General features: G+C 41.0%; 1 protein-coding gene across 12 annotated transcripts in view; it reads right to left on the bottom strand.

The window, feature by feature from the left end:
- NRF1 (nuclear respiratory factor 1) overlaps window positions 1–21,399 on the bottom strand; it is a 129,436-nt gene that overhangs the window by 9,993 nt on the left and 98,044 nt on the right. For 8 of the 12 annotated variants that reach the window (XR_003679732.1, XR_003679733.1, XR_003679731.1 and 5 more), the window contains one exon: window positions 17,078–17,202. Coding sequence is in view for 8 of the 12 variants with exons in the window: in XM_024129223.3 (XP_023984991.1) it covers window positions 17,078–17,202 (125 nt within the window). In the remaining 4 variants the exon portion in view is untranslated. Of the gene's footprint in view, window positions 1–4,842; window positions 4,947–17,077; window positions 17,203–21,399 lie in introns of those variants that run through there. The other 4 variants (XR_003679735.2, XM_055084841.1, XM_055084842.1 and 1 more) reach the window with 2 other exon arrangements.

Genomic DNA, 21,399 nt, shown 5'->3' on the forward strand with positions numbered 1-21,399 from the left:
GCCTGGAAAGAAGTTTACATCAGTGCCTGACATCTAAGGAAAGCCACTATTATATGAAGAAAAACAGGCATGGTGTGTTCTGGTATAGAAATGGGAGAATATGAAGGGAAATCAGGTAAAGAAGCTAGTGCAGTAGGCAGGTGGCAGGCAGATAAAGAGGCTGAGAATAACAAACATGGACCAGATGAAAAGAGGACAGATGAGGGCAAGAAAAGGAAGGTCATGAAAAGAATGTCGATATCAAATGAAAAGGAGCTCCAGGTAACCCTCATAATAGTAAGACAAGGGGGAAACAGAAAAAGCATTTCTCTCCCAGTGGTTCTGTTTCTGTTATATTAGCTGCTTCTGGGATATTTAATCTTCCTTTTCCGTGTTTTTTAAGTCCGTGGCTTTTGAGGGCATTTGAGGGATTTATGGATTAAAATATGTATTACATCTGGCAAGTACTGAATATTCTCATGAAGCCAATAGCAGCCTCACAGGTACCCTGGTGTAATAGGCACTTCTCAGCATTCAAAGTTTTCTCCCCTCTTGCTAGACAATCTCAAGGCTCTCTTGGAAAAACCACTTTCTGGAATAACTTCCATAGCAATGACCCTCTCTGGGTAGGACAGCGTCACTGTGTCCTTAGCCTTGATTTTGCAGACCACTAAGAAAATCCTCCTGCCTGTATCCCATAAGCCAAACGTTAAAAGTGAATTCATTTTTACTTTATTAGTGAATGTATTTCAAAACATATTTTGGAGATATAATTTCACAATTCCCTCTTGAAATTACCGAAGTGCCCAAGAGCATTAACGAAATCAGGGTTTTGTGCTTCAGAGTTCAGAATCACGATGGTTTAAATCCTGGAGACTGAACTCCCAATGTGAGATTGAACAAGCTGACTCCAAGGTCTGTTGCCTGACCAAGAGGGCTTTAAACTGAAAATGGCAGGAGAGAAAAGTGTTCAGCTAAAGCCTGCAGGACATGTATATGCTAAGGAGGACATCTGATCAGAGATGTACAGAGAAGGGCAGGAGCTATACAGTAAATTTCCAGAGATCACTGGGAAGGGACGCAGGGAGAACACCCAAAGTCTCCAAAGTCTATGTTGTGGACAGGGTGTGAGCAATATGTGAAGAGCTGATATCTTTAAACAGGAAATAGAGGCCACATGACAGAAACCTCAGGAGAAAGCTACCAAGCTGTTTAAGAGTTTGCAATAGTCAGGTGTAGAAATGAATACGAGGGCCAATCAGGAGTTATCCAGAGTTAAGAATGGAGAGTTATTTATTTTTCTGTTATTATTTTCAATTTTTTTACTATGGAAAATTTCAAATAGGCACAAAAGGAGAGAGACGAGTGTAAGGACCCCCAGCCCCAGCCCCCTGTACCCAGCATCCAGTCCTTGCCTCCTCTATCTGAAGAGGGAAAGACGGAGGCAAAAGGCTTCCAAAGATGCTCTCCTGATTTTTCAACCCCTCACTTAGCCCAATCTGTAGAGCACCATTTAGAAGGCAAGCAAACAAACAAACATCACTACAACTTTCTAAGAGCGTGCAAAGGGCAGAATTAAATTTGCTTTAGGCAGTAAGACACCTGAAGACAGCATACTGGAAAGTGGAAATAAACAGTTATGGGGTTTGATGGTCACAAAGAAAGAAATCTATCTTATAAACTTCATTTTAATCGATTATTTATCCTGCCTTTCCTACCTGGACTCTATTTAGCATAACCAAATTGTTAATGGGAACAAGTTCTTTATAAAAGAATTCCAGCTAATAAAGGCAGAAGGAATAATAACACTAGAGAAATCACTATTTTGAAACTCTTGGTGAAATAATGGATCTACACAAAGTCATCAGCGGTTACTAAAACCATTAGGTGACTGGGTGATGAAGAGCATAGAATAGAGGAATCCCGCCACCCAGGTAGGATGCAGCGCCTGGAAGGTTATAGCCTCTTAGTTACTCTACCCTCTAGCCGCTTCCTTCCTTCCGCAAAGATGAACCCCCCCTGTGGCATTCTGTCAGCATCCACTCGCAATGGGCCATATGCCATACAGAGGCTTGACAAGAATACAGAACTTTTCAAAAGCGCTGAGCAGGAAGGGCCGCCAGAAAGTGGTGTGGAGAGACAGCAGCAGGAAGACGGCCTCCACCCACACCCTGGTGCCTGGGCCTCAAAGGTGTCTCTGACATCCACCTGTGGAGGTTTACAAATCCTTTGGCAAACACGCCAGCACAATGAGTGCCGATGATGCACATGTGTCTAAAAGTAGATCTTACAGTCAGCTCTTAGCTGAGCCAAAGGCAGGAGAGGTCATTTCCTCCGCACCACGCCATTCAACTGGAACTTATGATGTGCTTTTCTTGTAGCAGACTTACTTTCTTTCTTCTTTTTTTTTTTAAACATCTTTATTGGAGTATCAGACTTACTTTCTAATTATGTCTTCTTTAAGCTAATACGAAAACTAACTTATATTCCTTAAGAACATAGCAGCTGGCTGGGGTTGGAAGAGATGGGCCAGGCTTACCCTGGCTTGCTTAGAGAAACTGTCCAAGAATTTAAAATGTGTCATGGGTCATCTGCATACCAGATAATCTCTGTGTGGCAACTAAGAATTGACTATGTTTACATTTATAAAACTGACAGGCCATTTCTGTCTCACAGGGCTGCTTTGAGCATAAGCAACATTATATTTATATGCTTTAAATTCCTGAGAAAAGAGATACTGTCTAAATTTGGGGTAGTATTATTATTTCATATAGGTTTTCTCACAGGAGTCAAATCAACCATGTAGTAGCTACTGGAGGCAGACAAATGGAAGAAACAAGCTTAAAGGTCCTTCCCTTGCTCCCCAGAGGAGCTGAAAATGGAAGATGCCACCAGCTCAGTGCTCCACCCCCAGGAGTGTTGTTCACGCCCCATGTCGTGCACAAAATGAACAATCCATATACACGCTCTTGGCCCCTGAGTGTTCACATGCCCTCTTGTCAATGAGAAGCTCTGTTTAATGAGAAAAGAACTCTCCAGTCAAATAGTAGGGAGGGATGTGAAAGCTTAAGGAAGGGAAGGCCAGGAAGCAAGTCAGCTGTAAGTGGGCATTCCTAAAATTAAAGTCCTTTCTCATGGTTACAATTCATTATTATCATTATTATTATTGTTTTATGAGGAGTGAGCAAGGGGTGGGGAAAGGACAGGAGATTCTTGGAGGAAAAATAATTTTAAGGTGAAAAGACAAAACTTATAGTCAAGTAACATGGCTGGAAGTTGTTCCAAAAACATTCAGGCAAATTTCCTTTTCCCTTTCCAGCAAGCCTGAAATTGAAAGTCCAAGGCTCACTTAAGCAGTCAAGACATTTCAGGAGGTAGAGACCAATCTCTAAAACAGTCCTGTACACAAGAACTCACTGTGAAGATGGGCACATTGTATTTGTGCACTGGCAGTAAGGTGGCTATAGAGCACTTGAAACGTGGCTAGTGTAACTGAGGAACTGAGTCTTTAATTTTATTTGATTTTAGTTAATTTCAGTTTAGAGAGCCAGGGCGTAGCTCTAAAACCTTCCCAGAGCTTCCAGTGAGCCAACTCCACACCATAAGCATGCTTCAGTTCACACACACTGTAGAACATAAGTGTTGCCTTTGTTTAGATGGAAACTCAATCTGAAATTGGATGCTCTGCACTTACCTAAAATATATTTCCCTGGCATTCCTCTTATTTATATCACAGGTTTTTTCCTTTGCTGCCCTACCCCATCAACTTATTTTAACATACCCTACCTCCTAGGCCTCTGGGTGAGAAAATTTATCAGCATTTGAGAGTACTATAGTATAGCTATACATTATAGCCCTACAAGCAGTAGGGAGAGGCTGGGCTGGGAAGAGTCAGAGAATTGCTGGACGCCTCTTTAGTGAGCCAATCTGATAGCAGTGTCTTTGTAGTCTCGCTCAGAGCAGTGTCTCAGTTTCCATATTTAGACCCCTTCAATGATTCTCAGATCCATTTGCTAGCTTTACAACAGAAAAGATGTTTTTACCGATTCTACTTTCGAAAACCTCATTTAGGCTCTGAAAATCTCTAAATTGGGGCCTTTCTAATAATGAAGATTTGGTATAATTATAATGTCACAGGCAATTGTGCTGACAAAGTAAAACCAATATGTCTCCTTGCTGGGCCTTTGCTTTCAGTCTGACCAACAGAAGGAGAAAAGAGGCTTTGTCAGGAGCAGATACGCAGTGGGAGGCGCCGGGAAAGCAGATCTGCTGAATGAAGCAGGTGCCACTTAGACATTCACTTTACTGACTCCGACCACAACCTCCCTTTCATTTGATAGCCTGCTCTTGGCAGGAGGATGGGGAAAGAGCATCACACAAAAAGGAAGCACGTTCATCCTGTTCAGTTTACTGCTCTGCTAGGCTGCTGCTGCGGGGTTCTGCACATTTGCTCTTTATGAAGCAAACGGTAGAGCTGGGAAGTGAATCCCTGTATTTACACAGGTAATCTGAGAGCCAGAGGGCCCCAAACCATACTGGCTGAGCTGTGCAAGCTATTAGAGTTAATAACAGTGTGCTGACATTCCTTCAAAATCCTAATGGAAGCATAATAAGTAAAAAGAGGAAAGTTCCCTTTACCCAAGAACCTTAAAAACTTTATTCTGTAAGAATTTTTCCTGTTATGATATTCTGGTTCTTGTGTGAACAGTGATTAATCCCCTTTTTACATGCTCAATTAAAACCGCTTTTTCATCCACATATTGAATAGAAATGACTCCAGTTAAACTTGCCCAATTATGGCTCTGGATTTGGTATGCAAAAAAAAAAAAAAAAAAAAAAAAAAATCCCTTTACAGAATATTACCTGCAATGACAGGCACCAAGATTCTGTCTTGGTTACAAGGAGCTGGAATCATCTAAGACCAGAATCTGTCTTTCGAATACAAAGACTCAGAAAGATCTGGGGACCTAAAGGGAAGGAGAATGAGATAACGAAACATGTAACTTGGCCTTGAGGACACAGGGGACGGAGAGGATACCATGGTCAGTGGTATCTATCTGCCTGATGGCAGGCACCTTCTTGAGAATCTCTGCTCTGAAGCCCTGACTTGAGTCCTCTGCCCAGAATATCCCTGGCTTGTCAAGTTTCCCCAGGCTGAGCAATACCTAACACAGTCAGACCAACCTGGCTTCACATGTGTGCTAATTCCCTCTGGGGCCCCGAGAAGCCAACTCTGAAGACATTCAGCTTTCAACATGGAAAGCATCTAAAAGCATCTGAAAGACATGGCCATGGCTCAGATGAGTACTAAGAACAGAGACCAAAGTATAGTGGTCATTCCATTGTAAAGGCCCTCTTTTTCTCTGCAGGGCCTAGATTAGCAATTCCTGGTATAAAATGATGAATGCCTGAGGCCACCTCAGTTTATGATGGTGTAGTGGAGACGACACATCCCCTCTGGACTTGCAGACTCTGCAAGGAGAAAGACGAATCTAAACATCACAATGACACTTTTTTTTTTTTTTTTTTTTTGGCTGCACCATGTGGCTTGTGGGATTTTAGTTCCCTGACCAGGGATTGAACCTGGGCCCTCAGCATTAAGTGTGGAGTCCTAACGACTGGGCCACCAGGGAATTCCCCACAATGAGAGCTATTCCGGAAGGCCTTTTGGACTTTAGGAGGTCACAATGAAGGGAGTAGGAAAGGAGGACAAGCTTCTATGCTATGAAAGGGCTGGGTGAGTAACATACATAGGGCAGAGAACTGTAACCCCCTTTGGGTTCTAGAATCAAGAGCCCCATTACACATCTCCATGTTCCCATTTCTCAAAAGCAGCCATGTTTCATTGTGAAATCTGGAATTCATCCAATGGTAATGGCTTCTTTCAGCCTGTAACCCACCAGGCTCTGGATATTTAATTCTTTTTGGGGTCATGATAAATCCATTAGAGCACCTGACCTGAAGACAGCTGTAGTTGAGAAGAGAAATTTACACTTGTGAAGCATCCAAATGGAAATGGGCGAGTGGCCTAGGTCATGAATAAGGCGACGAGGAAGTGGGTATAGGTGTTGCCACTGCCTCCTGGCTCAGGTTTTCCTGCTCGGAACTCTGCAGTGCACAAAAATAGGCCAGTTCTTCTTGCAACCCTCTGCCCAGCTGTCCACTGGCTGCGGATTACTGTAGTCACGTGGCAGTTTTTTAGCAAAGGCTGGCTGTCTCTGTGCTGAGAAGGTCACTGGGAAGGGAGGCTCATGACGTATTTCTGCTGCCCTCCCCTGTGCAGAGGGGCACAACTTGCCAGAAGACTACAGTATTCCTGCCATAGTCTTTAGATCAGCGCTGTCCAATAGAGCCTTTGGCAACGATGGAGATGTTCTGTATCTGTGTGGTCTATTAGTAGCCACTAGCTACATGTGGCTATTTAAATTTAAATGTGAATAAATTAAAATTAAATAAAAAATTCGGTACCTCAGCCCACATACGGCTACTAAGCACTTTGAACTGTGGCTAGTGTGACTGAATAACTGAATTTTAAATTTTATTTAATTTTAATTAACTTGCATTGAAATTCAAATAGCCACATAGAGCTAGTGGCTACTATATGGGACACACTTTTATTTTATTTTATTTTTAAAATTTTTTGGTGTGGCTTGCAGGATTATCTTAGTTCCCCAAGCAGGGATTGAACCCGGGCCCCAGCAGTGAAAGCGCCAAGTTCTAATCACTGGACCGTCAGAGAATTCCCGGGACACACCTTTAGATCTTGGGTTTTGATGCCATTCACTTATTGGCTTCTGTTAAGATTCATCATGACACTGACTTCTAAAGCGAGCAAAATACGGCTATGACCATTCCTCAAAACAAGCTTGCAAAATAGTGAGCCACACCAAGTAATAGTTTAATCAGATAAACAGTAAAGATGATTTTAATTTGTTTTATACCTTCTTCACTTTCTTGGTTGGGTGGATTGGCAAGATGGAGTGAAGGGGGAAAAAGGGAGCCCACAGAGGCAGTAGAAAGGGTCCTGGAGATCTGCGTTTGGTTTCCAGTTTCACTATTTAGTAGCTGAGTGACCCTGGGCAAATCCTAGCTTTAGCTGCCTCTGCAAAACAGGGCTATAAGCTCTGTTCTACCCACCTTACTGGGTGAAGGTAGAACAACGCAGATTGCTTACTTAGTCAACTGCAAGGCAGTGGTAGTAGTAGTAGTAGTAGTAGTAGTAGTAGTAGGAGTATTGGTTAAAAAAAAAAACAAAAAACAAGAAAGGAAGAAAAGGAAAGGAAAGAATGTAGAAAGAAAAGAAAAAGATGAAGGTCCTAAATAATAATGCTTAACGCATACAGTCAGAAGGCAAATAAAGAGCAAAACTGAAACAGTTATTTTCCCGGTATGACATCTACCAACATGCTTCCCAGAATGTAAACTTCATCTCAGGAGAAAAGTTAGCTGGCTGAAATGGGGAAAACCCTGTGTGCAAACAAAGTGTGTTTCCCAGAGCAGCCCGGGGAGGATAGTAGGAGTATTGGTTAAAAAAAAAACAAAAAACAAGAAAGGAAGAAAAGGAAAGGAAAGAATGTAGGAAGAAAAGGAAAGGAAAGAATGTAGAAAGAAAAGAAAAAGATGAAGGTCCTAAATAATAATGCTTAACGCATACAGTCAGAAGGCAAATAAAGAGCAAAACTGAAACAGTTATTTTCCCGGTATGACATCTACCAACATGCTTCCCAGAATGCAAACTTCATCTCAGGAGAAAAGTTAGCTGGCTGAAATGGGGAAAACCCTGTGTGCAAACAAAGTGTGTTTCCCAGAGCAGCCCGGGGAGGACAGACTGCGAAGCGTGCTGCTCCGAGTGCTGCCCTGGCTACTGCAGTTCCCCAGTGGGGCACCAGCTTCTCCGGCAGCCCCAGAGGCAGGTCCCGTTCACGTACTCAGCCCTTACCCTTCTTCTTTCTGAGCCACAGCTCAGAGCTCTCCTTATCTTATTTGTTCTAAGAAGTAATCTTTTCAGGTCTCTGAGTATGTCCCACTCCCCCTCCACTTAAAAAAAGACATGATTCTGAAGGGGAAACAGCTGTATTACAGATGAACCTTCATGTGCTTTTTCTTACAGAACAGGCAATGCCTCAGCTTGGTCTGACTGACACCATCCTAGTATCTTAGCTTCCCTTCAGGTCTCCCTGTCAGTGGAAAAGAGGGCCATTTACTTTACAGGAGGGTGGCCTGCAAACCCAGAGCGCCACAGGCGCTGCTCTCTAGGGACTGTCAGGATGTGGGGCTTGCAGCCTGGGACTCTCAGCTCACACTAAACACTGGTGCTCAGGAGCTGCCTGCTTCCAGTCCCAGAGGCACTGAACTCCCCGTCTTTGCATTAAAGGTACAGTATCAAAGAACACAAGAGTTCTTTTCAAGCTATTATCATGCTTTAATGGTGACTGAATATGCACATTTACAGTAAAACTCTACTTAATACCTTTACTTATTTAAACTTTAATTAAAATACTGAGGCAAAAAGTAATTTAGTGTGCACTGGAATAGCATATTAGCATCTTTTGGAGGGAGCAACGTGGACACATTTCCTAAATTAATTTAATATTTACATCTCCACTGACTCCTTTAGGAACAAGTCCTTATACTAATGTGTCCAGAGAATAAGGAAAAGGAAGAATGAGAGATGTATTTGATAGTTTATCAAGATGAAGACTGGCATTTTCTCTCTTATTTTTAAAGAAGAGCTGGAACAGAAGGACATACATGCTGTAAGTAATAATGGATGATGGTGGTGGTGATAATAAGGAAAAAGTGAAAAAAAAGTCACCTTTCATGATGGAAGTTGAAATGCTGCTGGAAGAGAACAGCAGCCCTGGACCAAGGAGAGTGATATAACCAAATGCAGGAGCCATTAAACAACATCACCTTCAATTTCCTTCACTCAAGGTTATAGAAAAGGCTCTGATCTATTCCCAGTTTTACAGTATTCATCTCTGGAGCATAAATTCTTCAACTGCATAAGGTAAGCATTTAGATCTGTCCTAAAGACAGGAAAGCAGGGTCTATAACAGTACTATGCACTCTGTACAACTTAACATATTTGGGGGAATGCTGGAGAAGAAACTGATGCTGACAGCTAATAATAATTTCATGTTTATGATGGCTCTATGTGCCAAGCACTATGCTAAGCACTTCACAGGACTCATTTTGTTTAATGCTCACAACTACCTTATGAGCATGGAACTATCATCATCCTAATTTTACAATGAAGGCTTCGAGAGCTTAATGTGCTTGCCCAAGAACACAGAGCTTGGTAGTGGTGCAGCTTTCAGAGTATCCATCTAGGCCTGCAGGTCCTCCCATCTCCCTTGCCCCTCCTTTTACTCTCAGTGCCACACCAGATACTCACAAAGTGAAATGACCCTAGCCACACTCTCTATAGCAGAGGTTCTTAATTTGGGGAGGGGGTGGGGAAATGGGAGCTCTCTGTGATCTATTTGCACATCTCATCAAAGCTGTGGACCCCAGAAAAATATAAAACTTTTCTGCAGAATTTCTCAGGGTCCACAGACCCAGGTTAAGGATGCCCTAACAGTCATATAATATACATAAAGTAGGTTTCCACAGAAAATTAAATCACACACATGTTGCCCCCTTCAGGTCCAGCTGGGCTTACCTCTTTATAATAAGTACAGGACAGACCTTTCAGCCATCCTGTCTCATTTGGGAGGCCTTGCAGGATAGGAATGTGTGTTCCTCATGCAAGGACCCCACCCAAAAGTCCTGCTCCCTTATCTGAACTCCATGTTTCTGTCCTCATCCATCTACTCTTTTACCCCCCTTGCTAAGAAGGCCAATTTTTTTTAAAAAAGGCATTCCAATGAGCATGGTTGAGATTAAATTCAACTGGGAAAACATATATATTTTTAAAGTTTGTAAAAAGGTCAAAAAAAAACAGGGAGGTGAAAGTGATTACATGGTCAATGTGAAAAGAAGATAAAGTGTTTTTTCTGAAACAATCTGAAAATTGATTTAGTTTGATCTGGCAATTGGAATGGGTAGTAAAATGTACATGTGTTACACAGTGCAGGAAGCTGAGTGGGGTCTTTGGGTTGTAGGAAATTTTATATCTACGAACCTTAAGGGGGAACCTCAGCAGCAGGACTGTTGCCAGGGCCAGGCCAGAACAGAGAGGGACGTATGGCACTGAAGAGAAATGAGAAGGGCTGCTCTTTCTGTGAGTATAATGTGAATGCCCTTGTAACCAGCTTCAATTCTGAAACAGACCAGCCCCCTAGTCCACTTCTCTTCATTCAGGGCATGAGGAAGGTAGCTGGCCCCCGGTCTCAACCAGGACAGAGCAGGTAGTGGATGGTCTCCAGGTGTCAGACAACAGAGAAAGATGTACTTTACGAATGCTCTGGGGCGTGAAATCAAGGGCTGGAGGCAGAGCCAAGGGGAAAGCTTCAGTGAGTAGCAGGGGAAGCAAATTAGCCAGTCAATTTGCTCTAAGCAGAAATGTAAACTCCCCTGAGCCCTTTCCCACATTCCCCAACCCTAACACCTCAGTCTCTATTTCCCTGGAAACAGGTGGGGAGGCTGAAAGAGCCCTGGCATAAATTGAAGGGCAGCAGGAGGGCCTGGATAGAGGATTCTAGAAGGTGAGAAAATAACTCTTCAGCTGCATTTACTCCCTTCTGACCATCATCTACTTGCACCCCAGACAGTGTTCCCTCGTTCTAAACAGCACCCACCCGAGAATTCCCTGGTGGTCCAGTGGTTAGGACTTGGTGCTTTCACTGCCGGGCCTGGGTTCAATCCCTGGCTGGGGAGCTAAGATCCCACAAGCCGTGCGTGCGTGCCAAAAATAAAAATTAAATAAATAAATAAATAAAAAATAAACAGCACCCACCCATCCCTCTTATGTTCACTAAGTGCAAAGTAACCAGCTCACTGAAAATACTTAAATCTGACAGCCAGCTGCTGACTGCTTCTGTGACTTCTGGAACCAGAGAAACGCACAGACCTAGAGGCTTCTCCAGGCTAGCAAAGGAAAGCCTGTGTGTGCGTGTGCGTGCATGCGTGTGCAGTGGGTGGGGATGCTGAGCAGAGGAGCACTTGGCATCAGAAACCACCAGAGGATCCCTACAGCCATGAGGAACAGCTGGGGCAGATGGGCACTGTGGCTAAACCAGACAAAGGCAAGTGGCCTTCAGCAGAGATGGGAGAAAGGCCCTGACATTTCCAAACTTATTTGTTCAACACTGGGAGACAATCATCACACTGGATTTGTGGAGTCCAGGCAGAAACAGTTCCCATCAAAGGGAGGCAGCAGAGCAGAGTGGTTTGGAAACAAACTGCCTGAATTCAAATTTCACTATGCTACTCTCTGTGTGAACCTGGTTAAGTTACCAAAACTTTCTGTGTCCCAGTTTCTCCATATGTTAAATGGGGATAATAGTGTTTACCTTATTGAGTTTTAGATAAGTTAATGCATGTAAAACACTTAGCAGAGTGCTTGCATAAGCAAGCATTATAGAAATGTTTGTTAAATAAATAAAATTAATGGGACAATGGGACTGAGAGACAGAATGCAAGGCTAACAGCAGAAAAGAATGCTATGTCCTACCTTGGAGTACACCATAAGTGGGCAGTGCCCCCACCATCATCTTTAATACAAAAATGAAATTGAAGTTGGGGAAAAAAAGAGAGATTAAAATTTCAAAGTGCAAGAACTGAGCCTCCATAGAATTCTGCATAAACAGAATGGATGGCCACAATTTCTTAGTCTAGAAAGATACACCTGGTTTGGTCTTAAGAGAATGAACATGGTTGCAGCAGGGACAATGTTTTCTCCAGCAACAATTACTGTCCCATTATTCAATTCACTGGGGCAGTATTCAGAGCACTTGTCTCCTACTCCTGGTCCATCTTTGTCATAATGAACACTCCCCATGTCCCCTGCCCCGGGGAAAACTGGGGCAGAAGGAGAAGAGAAACCTTAAATTAGACAATTTTAAAACTTCTTAGCAGTTCTGCTAACAGGCTTGGTAGGATATTTTTCTAGGATGAGGCTTAATTTTTCCAGATGAACTTAAAAATTATTGTGAAGTTCACTCTGCAAAAAAACTCTTTGGAATTTTGATTGAATTTTTTTCAAATTTGGAAATAGGCCTTTCACTAGCCGCTAAGAATAACATCACAATAATAAAATATTACAGTATAAAGAACAGAACAGATGAATAGAAACAAAAGAGCCCCACACAAGACCTTACACAGTCTATTTAAGAATTCTGCATAATAAAGATGAGATTTCAAAACAGTTTTAAAAGGATGGATTTCAACCTTTTTTATAGGATAAATGATGCTGGAATAATTAATTATGTAAGGGAAAAAATGATTCAGATTCCTACCTAATGCCATATACCAAAATAAATTCCAGATATTTTATAGTATTTAAAATGAAAATTGAGTCCATAGAAGAACTGGCATATAGATATTGATCTGACTTGGGGCCTATGTAAACATAAAGGTAAAAAGAGAAACAAGATGTTAAAAAAAAAAAATTTCAATAAATAAATAAATAAATAAATGAATGAATGAATGAATACATAAACCAAAAAAAAAAAAAAAAAGAGAAACAATTAAGGAAATAAAAGTGAAAGTGGGGCTTCCCTGGTGGCACAGTGGTTAAGAATCTGCCTGCCAATGCAGGGGACATGGGTTCGATCCCTGATCCAGGAAGATCCCACATGCTGCGGAGCAACTAAGCCTGTGCGCCACAACTACTGAGCCTGCGCTCTAGAGCCCACGAGCCACAGCTACTAAAGCCCAAGCACCTAAAGCCCGAGCTCCGCAAAAAGAGAAACCACTGCAATGAGAAGCCTGCTCACTGCAACGAAGAGTAGCCCTGCTCGATGCAACTAGAGAAAGCCCGTGTGCAGCAACGAAGACCCAATGCAACCAAATAAATAAATAAATAAATTTTTAAAAAATAAAAACAAAATAAAAAGTGAAAGTAACAGAAGTGAAATAAAAATAAACAGGGAAAGCTTGCAACATATACAATATAGGGATTACATCTTTCTCTTTCTCTTATTGATTTGGAAAGACTCTTCATATGTTAAAGACTTCAGCAGAAAAACGGGTGAAGAACACGAATAGACAAATACAAAAATACACGTGTAGATAAAATCATGAAGGAAAAAGTAAAATTATCTACCACTAATATTAAAAATGCAAATTAAAATGAAATACAACTTACTGCCTACCAAATAGGCACACACACACACAAAGCAAATTATGCTAATATCCAATTTCGGTGAAGGGTAACGAAGCATGTTCTAAACAGTTCTGTTGTAAGTATAAGCAAGTATGAGCTATGTAGAGAGCAAAGAATCAAAGGTATGGACAAGATTTTATACCAAGATGAACAGTATTATTTTTGTTGTAGAAATATTATTAATAGCCTAAATTATCAACAGTAGGGAACTGGTTACCATGATGGATAATATGATGATATATTAGCAAGTATCAAAAAATATTTAACCACATAAAAATGGTTAAGATATTTCAAAATAAGTTATGAAATAGTACAACATGATCTTAATTAGGTTAAAAAACCTTATGAATGGGGAAAAAGGGCCATATTTTAAAAACTCAACAAAAACAAACCCTCAAACTATTAACATTCTATGTAGTGAGATAATAGATGATTTTTATAATCAGGACCAAAACAACCAAAACCAAAACAAACACCCCCAGCAAATGCTATGCTCCCCTTTTTTCTTGTGGTGTTGTTAGAAAAAGTGTCAGCCATTTTAGAAAATGTTGATCCTTTCTCAGCAGCTCTGGTACAAAGCTTGATGGACAATAACTGAAGGAGATGATTCCCATTACCTTTATTGATTCACTATGAACTTCAATTATTTGTTTTGTTTTCCCCCCATCTAGCTTTTTTCATTATTTTTTGTAGAAATAGGAAGAAAGATGAAAGATCTGTGGATCTGGTTCCCTAGAGAATTGCTAACAATGGGTGGCAAGGATGGGTGAGATGTGAATATCACTCAAGAGTTCTTCAACCCGTGTGAGCCTGCCTTCATTGGTTCTGGAGTCCATTAGCAAAGGGAGTTCTAGGGTACAGAGGATGGCAGAGTAAAAGGAAACCAATGGGCAATTTAAAATTGTTCAACCTCTTAAGATGTGTTGGGGGGAAAAGCAAGGGATAACTGTGTTAAAAAGAAAAAAAAAGAAGAAAGAAAAGAAGAGGTAAAGGAAGGAACTCAACCAGAGGCCTTTCCCAGACTTAGGCATTTCAAAGAGAAAGGCACCTGTGAAAATCTTTGAATTGAACCAAACCATGAAACACCATCATAAAAGACCAAAGACTCATTTACCACTATTAAAAAAGGGAGAACATAAATGAAATAGAGCAATGCTAGTGCTTGAGTAGTCTCTTTAGTGTTGGGGTGAGATAGGGTCCAGAAAAAAGAAGTCTTCAGATACAAGATCTCTGGTCAGGTCTGCCTTGGTAATTTGGAATTTAAACTTCTGCCATGAAGGTGTCATTATCTTTAACTTGAAAACCACTGCACCTACACTGCCCCAGCCATCTCACATTGGTTACTGTATTCTATCAAGCTTCACACACAATGGTCCTCCATCCCCTCTAGTTCCATCCCAGAAGATGCTGAAACTCCTGCTTCAGGTCGGAACAGGCCAATATCCGCATTGTTCTTAGAAGAGTCATCTGCTAGTAGGATTTTTATTTAAGCCATATTCTGGAATCTGGGATGTATTTCTTTCCCCAGTAGTGTCTGTTACCAAATAGCACCTTGTTCTGCTATCATCTTCCTGATAATAAACTCTTCCTGATAATAAATTTGGTCTACTGGCAGATACCATAAGCTTGTCATCACAAAAGTGACAAACAATGCCAATAGGACACAATCTGAAAGAATAACAAAAAAAGAACCCTTGAAATTCCAGACAGAAAAACTAGTTGGTTAAATGAGAATATTCTGGTTCCAAATCCCAGAGTAAATCCTATAGCACTCTGGGTAAAAATGCTAGAAGGCAGAAGGAGCATCAGAATTACCTGGATCATATCCAATATTAGATTCATCCTCTGGATTCCCAAGGGATAGATGACATGATATGTGCCTTCACCTAATATTACTAGGATAAGGCACAACTCAACAGTCTGATTTGATATAGCACCAAGAAAGTGGTAAATCCAACTCTCAAGTCTGAGTTCACACATGTTGGCAGGTCACAAACTAGGTCTGCTTTGGGGAACCACTGGCTTTTTGGATGTAGATCATAATTTTCTCTTATCACAAATGCGGCCAACAACATGAAGTCAACACAACTGATTCACACAGCCCAAGCTACTGAAAAGAAGCAGCTTCCAGGAATCAACAGTAGTGGTGTGGTTCACCTTTATCTCATGGCTGAATAGATCTACTTGGCGGGAACCCCAGAGAGTCCTTACACTTACCTATAAATTCATCTACCTGAAAAGGTGAGGCTAGGGAGGAGTCAGAACTATAAAGCAGTCTCTTCTCCTCACCCGGACAGGTCAAGACCACTAGAAGGGACAACAAAGTCTCCCATCAAACCCACACAGGGAATTATTTTTAGTAGTTGCATAGTGAATAACAGGAATTGCACTTCAGAAGAATGTGACACAGTGAGATATCTTCTGTTCAAGGTAGATGAGGACTGAAATGAGGAATAGAAAAAGATAAGGAAATAGGGGTAGGATTCGAGCTAAAGAGGGAGGTTTTCCTTAATTCCAACTATGGTCCATTTCACCCTGAACATACATGGCTATAAGATGCCCTTTACCTTGCAGTGTTCTGGCTAAGATCAACTTTATCTCTATTTGGGTTAGTTCATGGAAGCCCCTAGCCCTACAGAAAAAGCAGGCTGTAGTTTTAATATGTGATTTTTTGTTTTTTGTTTAAGAAAATGATTCTCAGAAGCCACATGGCTCTTTACATTTCCTGTTATTCTTCTCTGGGAGACAGAAGTGCTTTCTTCTCCCCACTTTTGAAGGAGGATGCAGCATTGTGTCTTTCTTCAAAGACTTTTCCAACTAACATGTTATTTAGTTCTTAGGGATCTACCCTAAAAAACGTGCCAGGGACTTTTCCTTCAGCCACTAAATGCCATTAAAGGAACTGTCTGCCTAAATAAAAGTACGTCATTATCTATCCTCTTGCCAGGACTTTAAACTACAAATCTCCAAAAACCATACAGTAGTTAATTTGTCCTAGTTAGCCTAATTATATGTATATTTTAAAAGCTTAATAAACAGTCACACGGAGTCTCACAGAACAGGACTGGTCTTCCACTTTGACCCAGACTTCTGAGGCACTTCCCAGGCAGCTCAAGACTTCGTTACTGACTCCCAGAGCCTGCTGAAGTAGATCCAAAGAACTGGACTGGAGCTGTAAATTTTTGTCATCATATTTCTATGAACTTTATCCCTCTTGTTTATTCAGGATATCACCAATATCCAGGAAGTCAAAGAGCCGGGAAAGAAGGGCAGGGTGGAGGCAAGTTATTGGCTCAATCCGGAGGTCCTTGGTGAGGCCACATTTAGCGGGAAGCAGAACCCCTAGCATCAATCAGAAAAGCACCTTTATCACAGCCTGCTGGCTGACCTTGTGGTGAGATGGTGGTGCCTTTCTCGAGATAGTCAGAACATTCCTCGCTACCACAGTGCACTTGCCCACAGGAGAGTCTCTGCTATAGTAAAGAACACTGATCTACCCCATGGGAGAAAATAGACAAAATGTACCCCACGGAAAATTTAAAAACCCCTCTCAGCAAGTACTGTCACAGCAAATAGTCACTTTTCAAATAAGTCATTCAGTTAGGTAGACATTATTATGGCTTTTTTTCCCTCCCAGAAAACCCCAAGTCTCCCACTAGTGAAAGGAATCAGAGGCTCCTAGAATTTTCCTAGGTATCAATTGCCTACCAATATAAAAAAACTCAAATCAAAGTTCAACCTCATTCTGAAGGGTTTGTTGTCAGGCATGTCATGAAGGTTTAAGCGGAAACAGGGAAGAAATTCAATAAAATATTTATGCTCTCTTACCATTAGCATCTTGGACTCCAGTAAGTGCTCCGACAGCTGCTGCGGTTTCCCCAGACAGGACTATCTGTCCCCCCCCTTGCAAGGTGGCCTCGGCCAGGGTGGCGACGGCATGGGCGGCAGCTTCGCTGTGGGTATAGAAAGAGGAGGGGGGATGTATGAGTTGAATAAAGGTAGAGCACTGCAGCAAGACAAACCAAACTTTCAACCTTTCCTAGGATCTCTCCACTGACTCCACGTTTGTGAGCCTACCAGCACATAAGGGATTCCAGTGCGATTGACAGAATCAGAGCAATTTTTAAATGATAATAATAAATAGCTAGAGAAATCCCAAGTCTTTCACGTTTATACAGCTAATGTGAGATTTTCTTTAAACCCAGGAAATGGGTGTTTGAGGACAGAATGCACGCATTCCCAGTCCCTTCTTTATCAAGATCGAGTGCCTGTAAGCCATAGTGGAAGCTCTGATCCATACTCACAATACAAAAGCCATTTTGGTTGTCAACCACAAGGTTTTCTTTTTCTCTTTTCTCTTTACGGTAACACAAGGCAGAGCATCTGAAACTGCCTTTTTATAGCTAAGGATGGATGATAATGTGAGGAGTCAGCAACCTGGACTTGCTAGTCAATTAATATTAAATAATAACTCTACTCAATACTCTGCAATAACCTATATGGGAAAAGAATCTGAAAAAGAATAGGTATGTGTATATATATAACTAAACCACTTTGCTGTACACCTGAAACTAACACAACATTGTAAATCAACTATACTCCAATATAAAATAAAAATTTTTCAAAAGATACACAAAAATATATCAAATAATAGCAATTTGGTTTACATCCATGATTCCAAATACAAAGTAATGGCTGACTAATATCTTGCAAAGTTCAGCCCTTCCTTTTGCTTCATGTACATGAAGTCAGCACTAAATTAACACTTAAAAAGTTTAAATTATCACTATAAGCCCCAAATCCTTGACTCTACAAACATAATGAAATAATAAACCTCCCTTCACTGCAAACCAAGCACTCTGCAGAACAGAAAGGTATTAGCTATCTATTTATAGTAAACACTATTCTAGCAGTTTGTATCCTGTTTTTCTTTTCCTTACTGTATGCTTTTACTATATGCATAAATACCCACTTTTATTGATTCTATGATGATACAAACTATAAAATGTATTACTGTTTCATGTGCCAGCAAAAAAAGAAAAGTTCCTGGGCATTCCCTGGCGTCCAGTGGTTAGGACTCCGTATTTTCACTGCCAGGGCCCAGGTTCGATCCCTGGTCAGGGAACTAAGATCCCCAAGCCTCATAGCACAGACAAAAAAAAAAAAAAAGTTCCTGACAATTGTAATCGTAAGATTATAGTTTACCATCCAAACTTCAGAGATGTTAAAATGTGGAAGAAAAGAAAAAAAGAACCCACCAGATAAATTCATCACCTCTCCTGGGAAAGTACCAGGTACCACTCTGCACAGTTACTGAGGGAGTATCAAAAGTGGGCATGGAGAAGAGGCGGTGGTGTCATTTAGTTTATCAGAGGTGGATAAAGTCCTGGGTTTGACACCGAATAAGCCAGTTGATTCAGCTTTGTTCTGAAGCTGCAGACTTTGCCACAACTATGGCAGTCATCTCGAAAAAACAAGCTGTAGGGGAGGATGGGGCGGGGGGCTGTGGACTGGTTAGGGCAAACGTGTCACGACTGTGGGCAAAGCAACGTGTACCAAACTTAACAGTGTCACTTTCATCTAAGAGAGTCAGCAAATAAGTAAAGCAACCGACATAATCATTCTTCTGGGGAAGACTTCTTGGTCACTATAAGGATGTTAGGAAGCAGTTTAAGAAATCCAATGGACAGAAAAGTCTCATTAAATAGAAAATTCTCCCCTTCTTGCTAACTTGCCTTGGTTTTTAAATTGTTACGTGTGTGTTTAAAAAGTTATTTTTCTCTGATAATATAATGTGTGTAGAAACTTGTAAAAATTCATTTAAGCATAAAAGAAAAATTTTAAATATCATGCAGAGATAAGAGCTATTTTCCTTCTAATCTTAAACACAACTTTAAACAGATAATCAGGATCATACTGTACACACAGTTTTATAGTCTGCTTTTCTTACCTAACTTGGTATTTCCCCATATAAATATTCTTTGACATTTATTCAAAATAATAAGTTAAATGTAAAACTGCTGATTCCCCCCACCCCCTTTTCTAGTTGTTCAGCTGTGGTAACTTTTAATTTCCAGGCTTCCTTTAACTTAGTTCAAGATCATGATTACATAGTTCAAATTTATTTACTTCCCTTATAAAAAATTGGGGGATGGAATTGAGGTTGAGCAAAAAGCTGAACAGAATCATAGAGTTTCCATGCAGCCCCTTTAAAAGCTAAGACCAATCTCTGTGCTAAAACGTACTTCAGATCTGATACCTACAGCCAGTCATTCCATAGTATCTGTAACATGAATTCAGAGCCAAAGTGGACCCTTGATATATTACCAGCCAATTCTACAGTGTTCAGCTATCACGGATTAACGATAAAAATATTTAACACTCTGACCTGAGACTTCATGGAAAGCCAAAAAGGATATTCTTTGGAAAATGCTTCAGCTGTGTGATATTTTGAAGAAGAAAGCTGGTACATGAGGACTGTTTATATGGAAATAGGAGCTGTGTTTACAGGTTACCTCCGCAACTGCTCATTTCCCCACTGTTTTTATCACAATCTACAATAACCTTATTTCTGTGACCATAAAGGTGATGTCCTGCCACTCTTGGATACATGCTTGCAGTGTGAAATTTCACAGGCTATGAGGGGGAGAGCAGCCACCCAAGCCCTGACCCGGAAGAGTCCCTGTATCCAGTCATACCCATTTTATAATGTCTGAAGCTCTAAATATTTGAAGTCATTTTCTTTAGTACCTTTCTAAAATTTGTTATGCTGGAAGAAAAGCTGTGAAGCAGCAACAACTAAAGCAATCTGGGATGCCAGGGATGAGGGGTCCGACAGGGATGACAGGTCCACACGTCGGTGAGGTTAGTTACTGCATGCCCTGTTCAGGGGCCAGGGGCAAAGCAGCAATGGATGGATCTTTGACATGGTGCAAAGGACAATGGTGATGCCTATGGTCAGCAGACTATCATTCCCAAATCTATTCTAACCACTAGACTTCATGGGAAGTGATCAAACTGTACTGCGAGAAAAAGGTTACCTTCACTTAAAAGGTGAGTAGGGATCAAAATGTCTCTAAGCTACCACTTAGCAATTTTTCGACAAAAGTCATTTCCAAACCAGAGTTACAAATGAGAAGTTTCTAACAACACCCCCCCCACCTTTTTTTCTGTCAACGTTTTATCTGCAAGTGTCCAACCTTCACCTATAGGAAAAAGAGGCAGTTGCATAGTCCCCGTCCTCTATTTCCAGAGAGGATTTCTGATCTAGGTTGTCCATCCCATGTTACTGGACAAATAAATACAAGTTCATATATTAAAGCCATGTTTTATTTTAGTAAGGTCTCTAATTTTAAGTCAATATTTTCATTAAAAAAATGGTAAGAGTAAATTTTTCTTTAAAAATATGATTCACTTCTTTTTTTTAAGCAAAGTCTCTTCACAGTAAAAGAACAGCAACTCTAACCTTCTTGAGCATTTGTTTCCCCACAGCACTGAGTCACAGCACTACACACAGTAGACACGCAGTAAAAACTGTCTTCCTGTCAACAACATCGCATAAATTTCTACCAGGGCAAATGTAGATTCAGTCTACCAATATTTATCATGTATCTATCTCTATGTGCAAGGACTGTACTGGCTTTGCAGAACTTGTGTAAGAGGGAATGTAAGTCTAGGACAACTTCACCAACAACTGAAACTTCAAATTAATCACTGTATTGAAACAAGCAAATGATGATTTCACTTCCTTTCCTGTCTGGTTGTTCAGGGTGAACAGGTCTTTTTTTTTGAGCTGTGACATTCTGCTTTTCATTTGTTCACTTTGATTCTCTCTCCACCTCCTTCCTAAAAGTGTTAATTTATTCTGTATTTTGAAAATAATTAAAATTAACTAGCTTCCATATTGTTAAATGACAATTTCTCCATACCCCTTTTGGGTATGGAGGGTGGGCTACAGGTTGTCTGAGCCCAGGGCCCTCATTCTAACTTGCTATACAAAGTTCTTTTAACAGCATGGTTGATAAAAAGGTCTGTCCTGCCCCTGTCCTGATCCCCTTTCCCCTCAACAGCTGAGAGAGCCCCTCTGCCTTCTTGTTCTCCAGCTGCCATTCCATGCAGCCTGCCTCTCTCTCTTTGCTCTGCACCCACAT

The sequence above is a fragment of the Physeter macrocephalus genome, chromosome 5, assembly GCF_002837175.3.
Source record: "Physeter macrocephalus isolate SW-GA chromosome 5, ASM283717v5, whole genome shotgun sequence".
Taxonomy (NCBI): Eukaryota; Metazoa; Chordata; class Mammalia; order Artiodactyla; family Physeteridae; genus Physeter; species Physeter macrocephalus.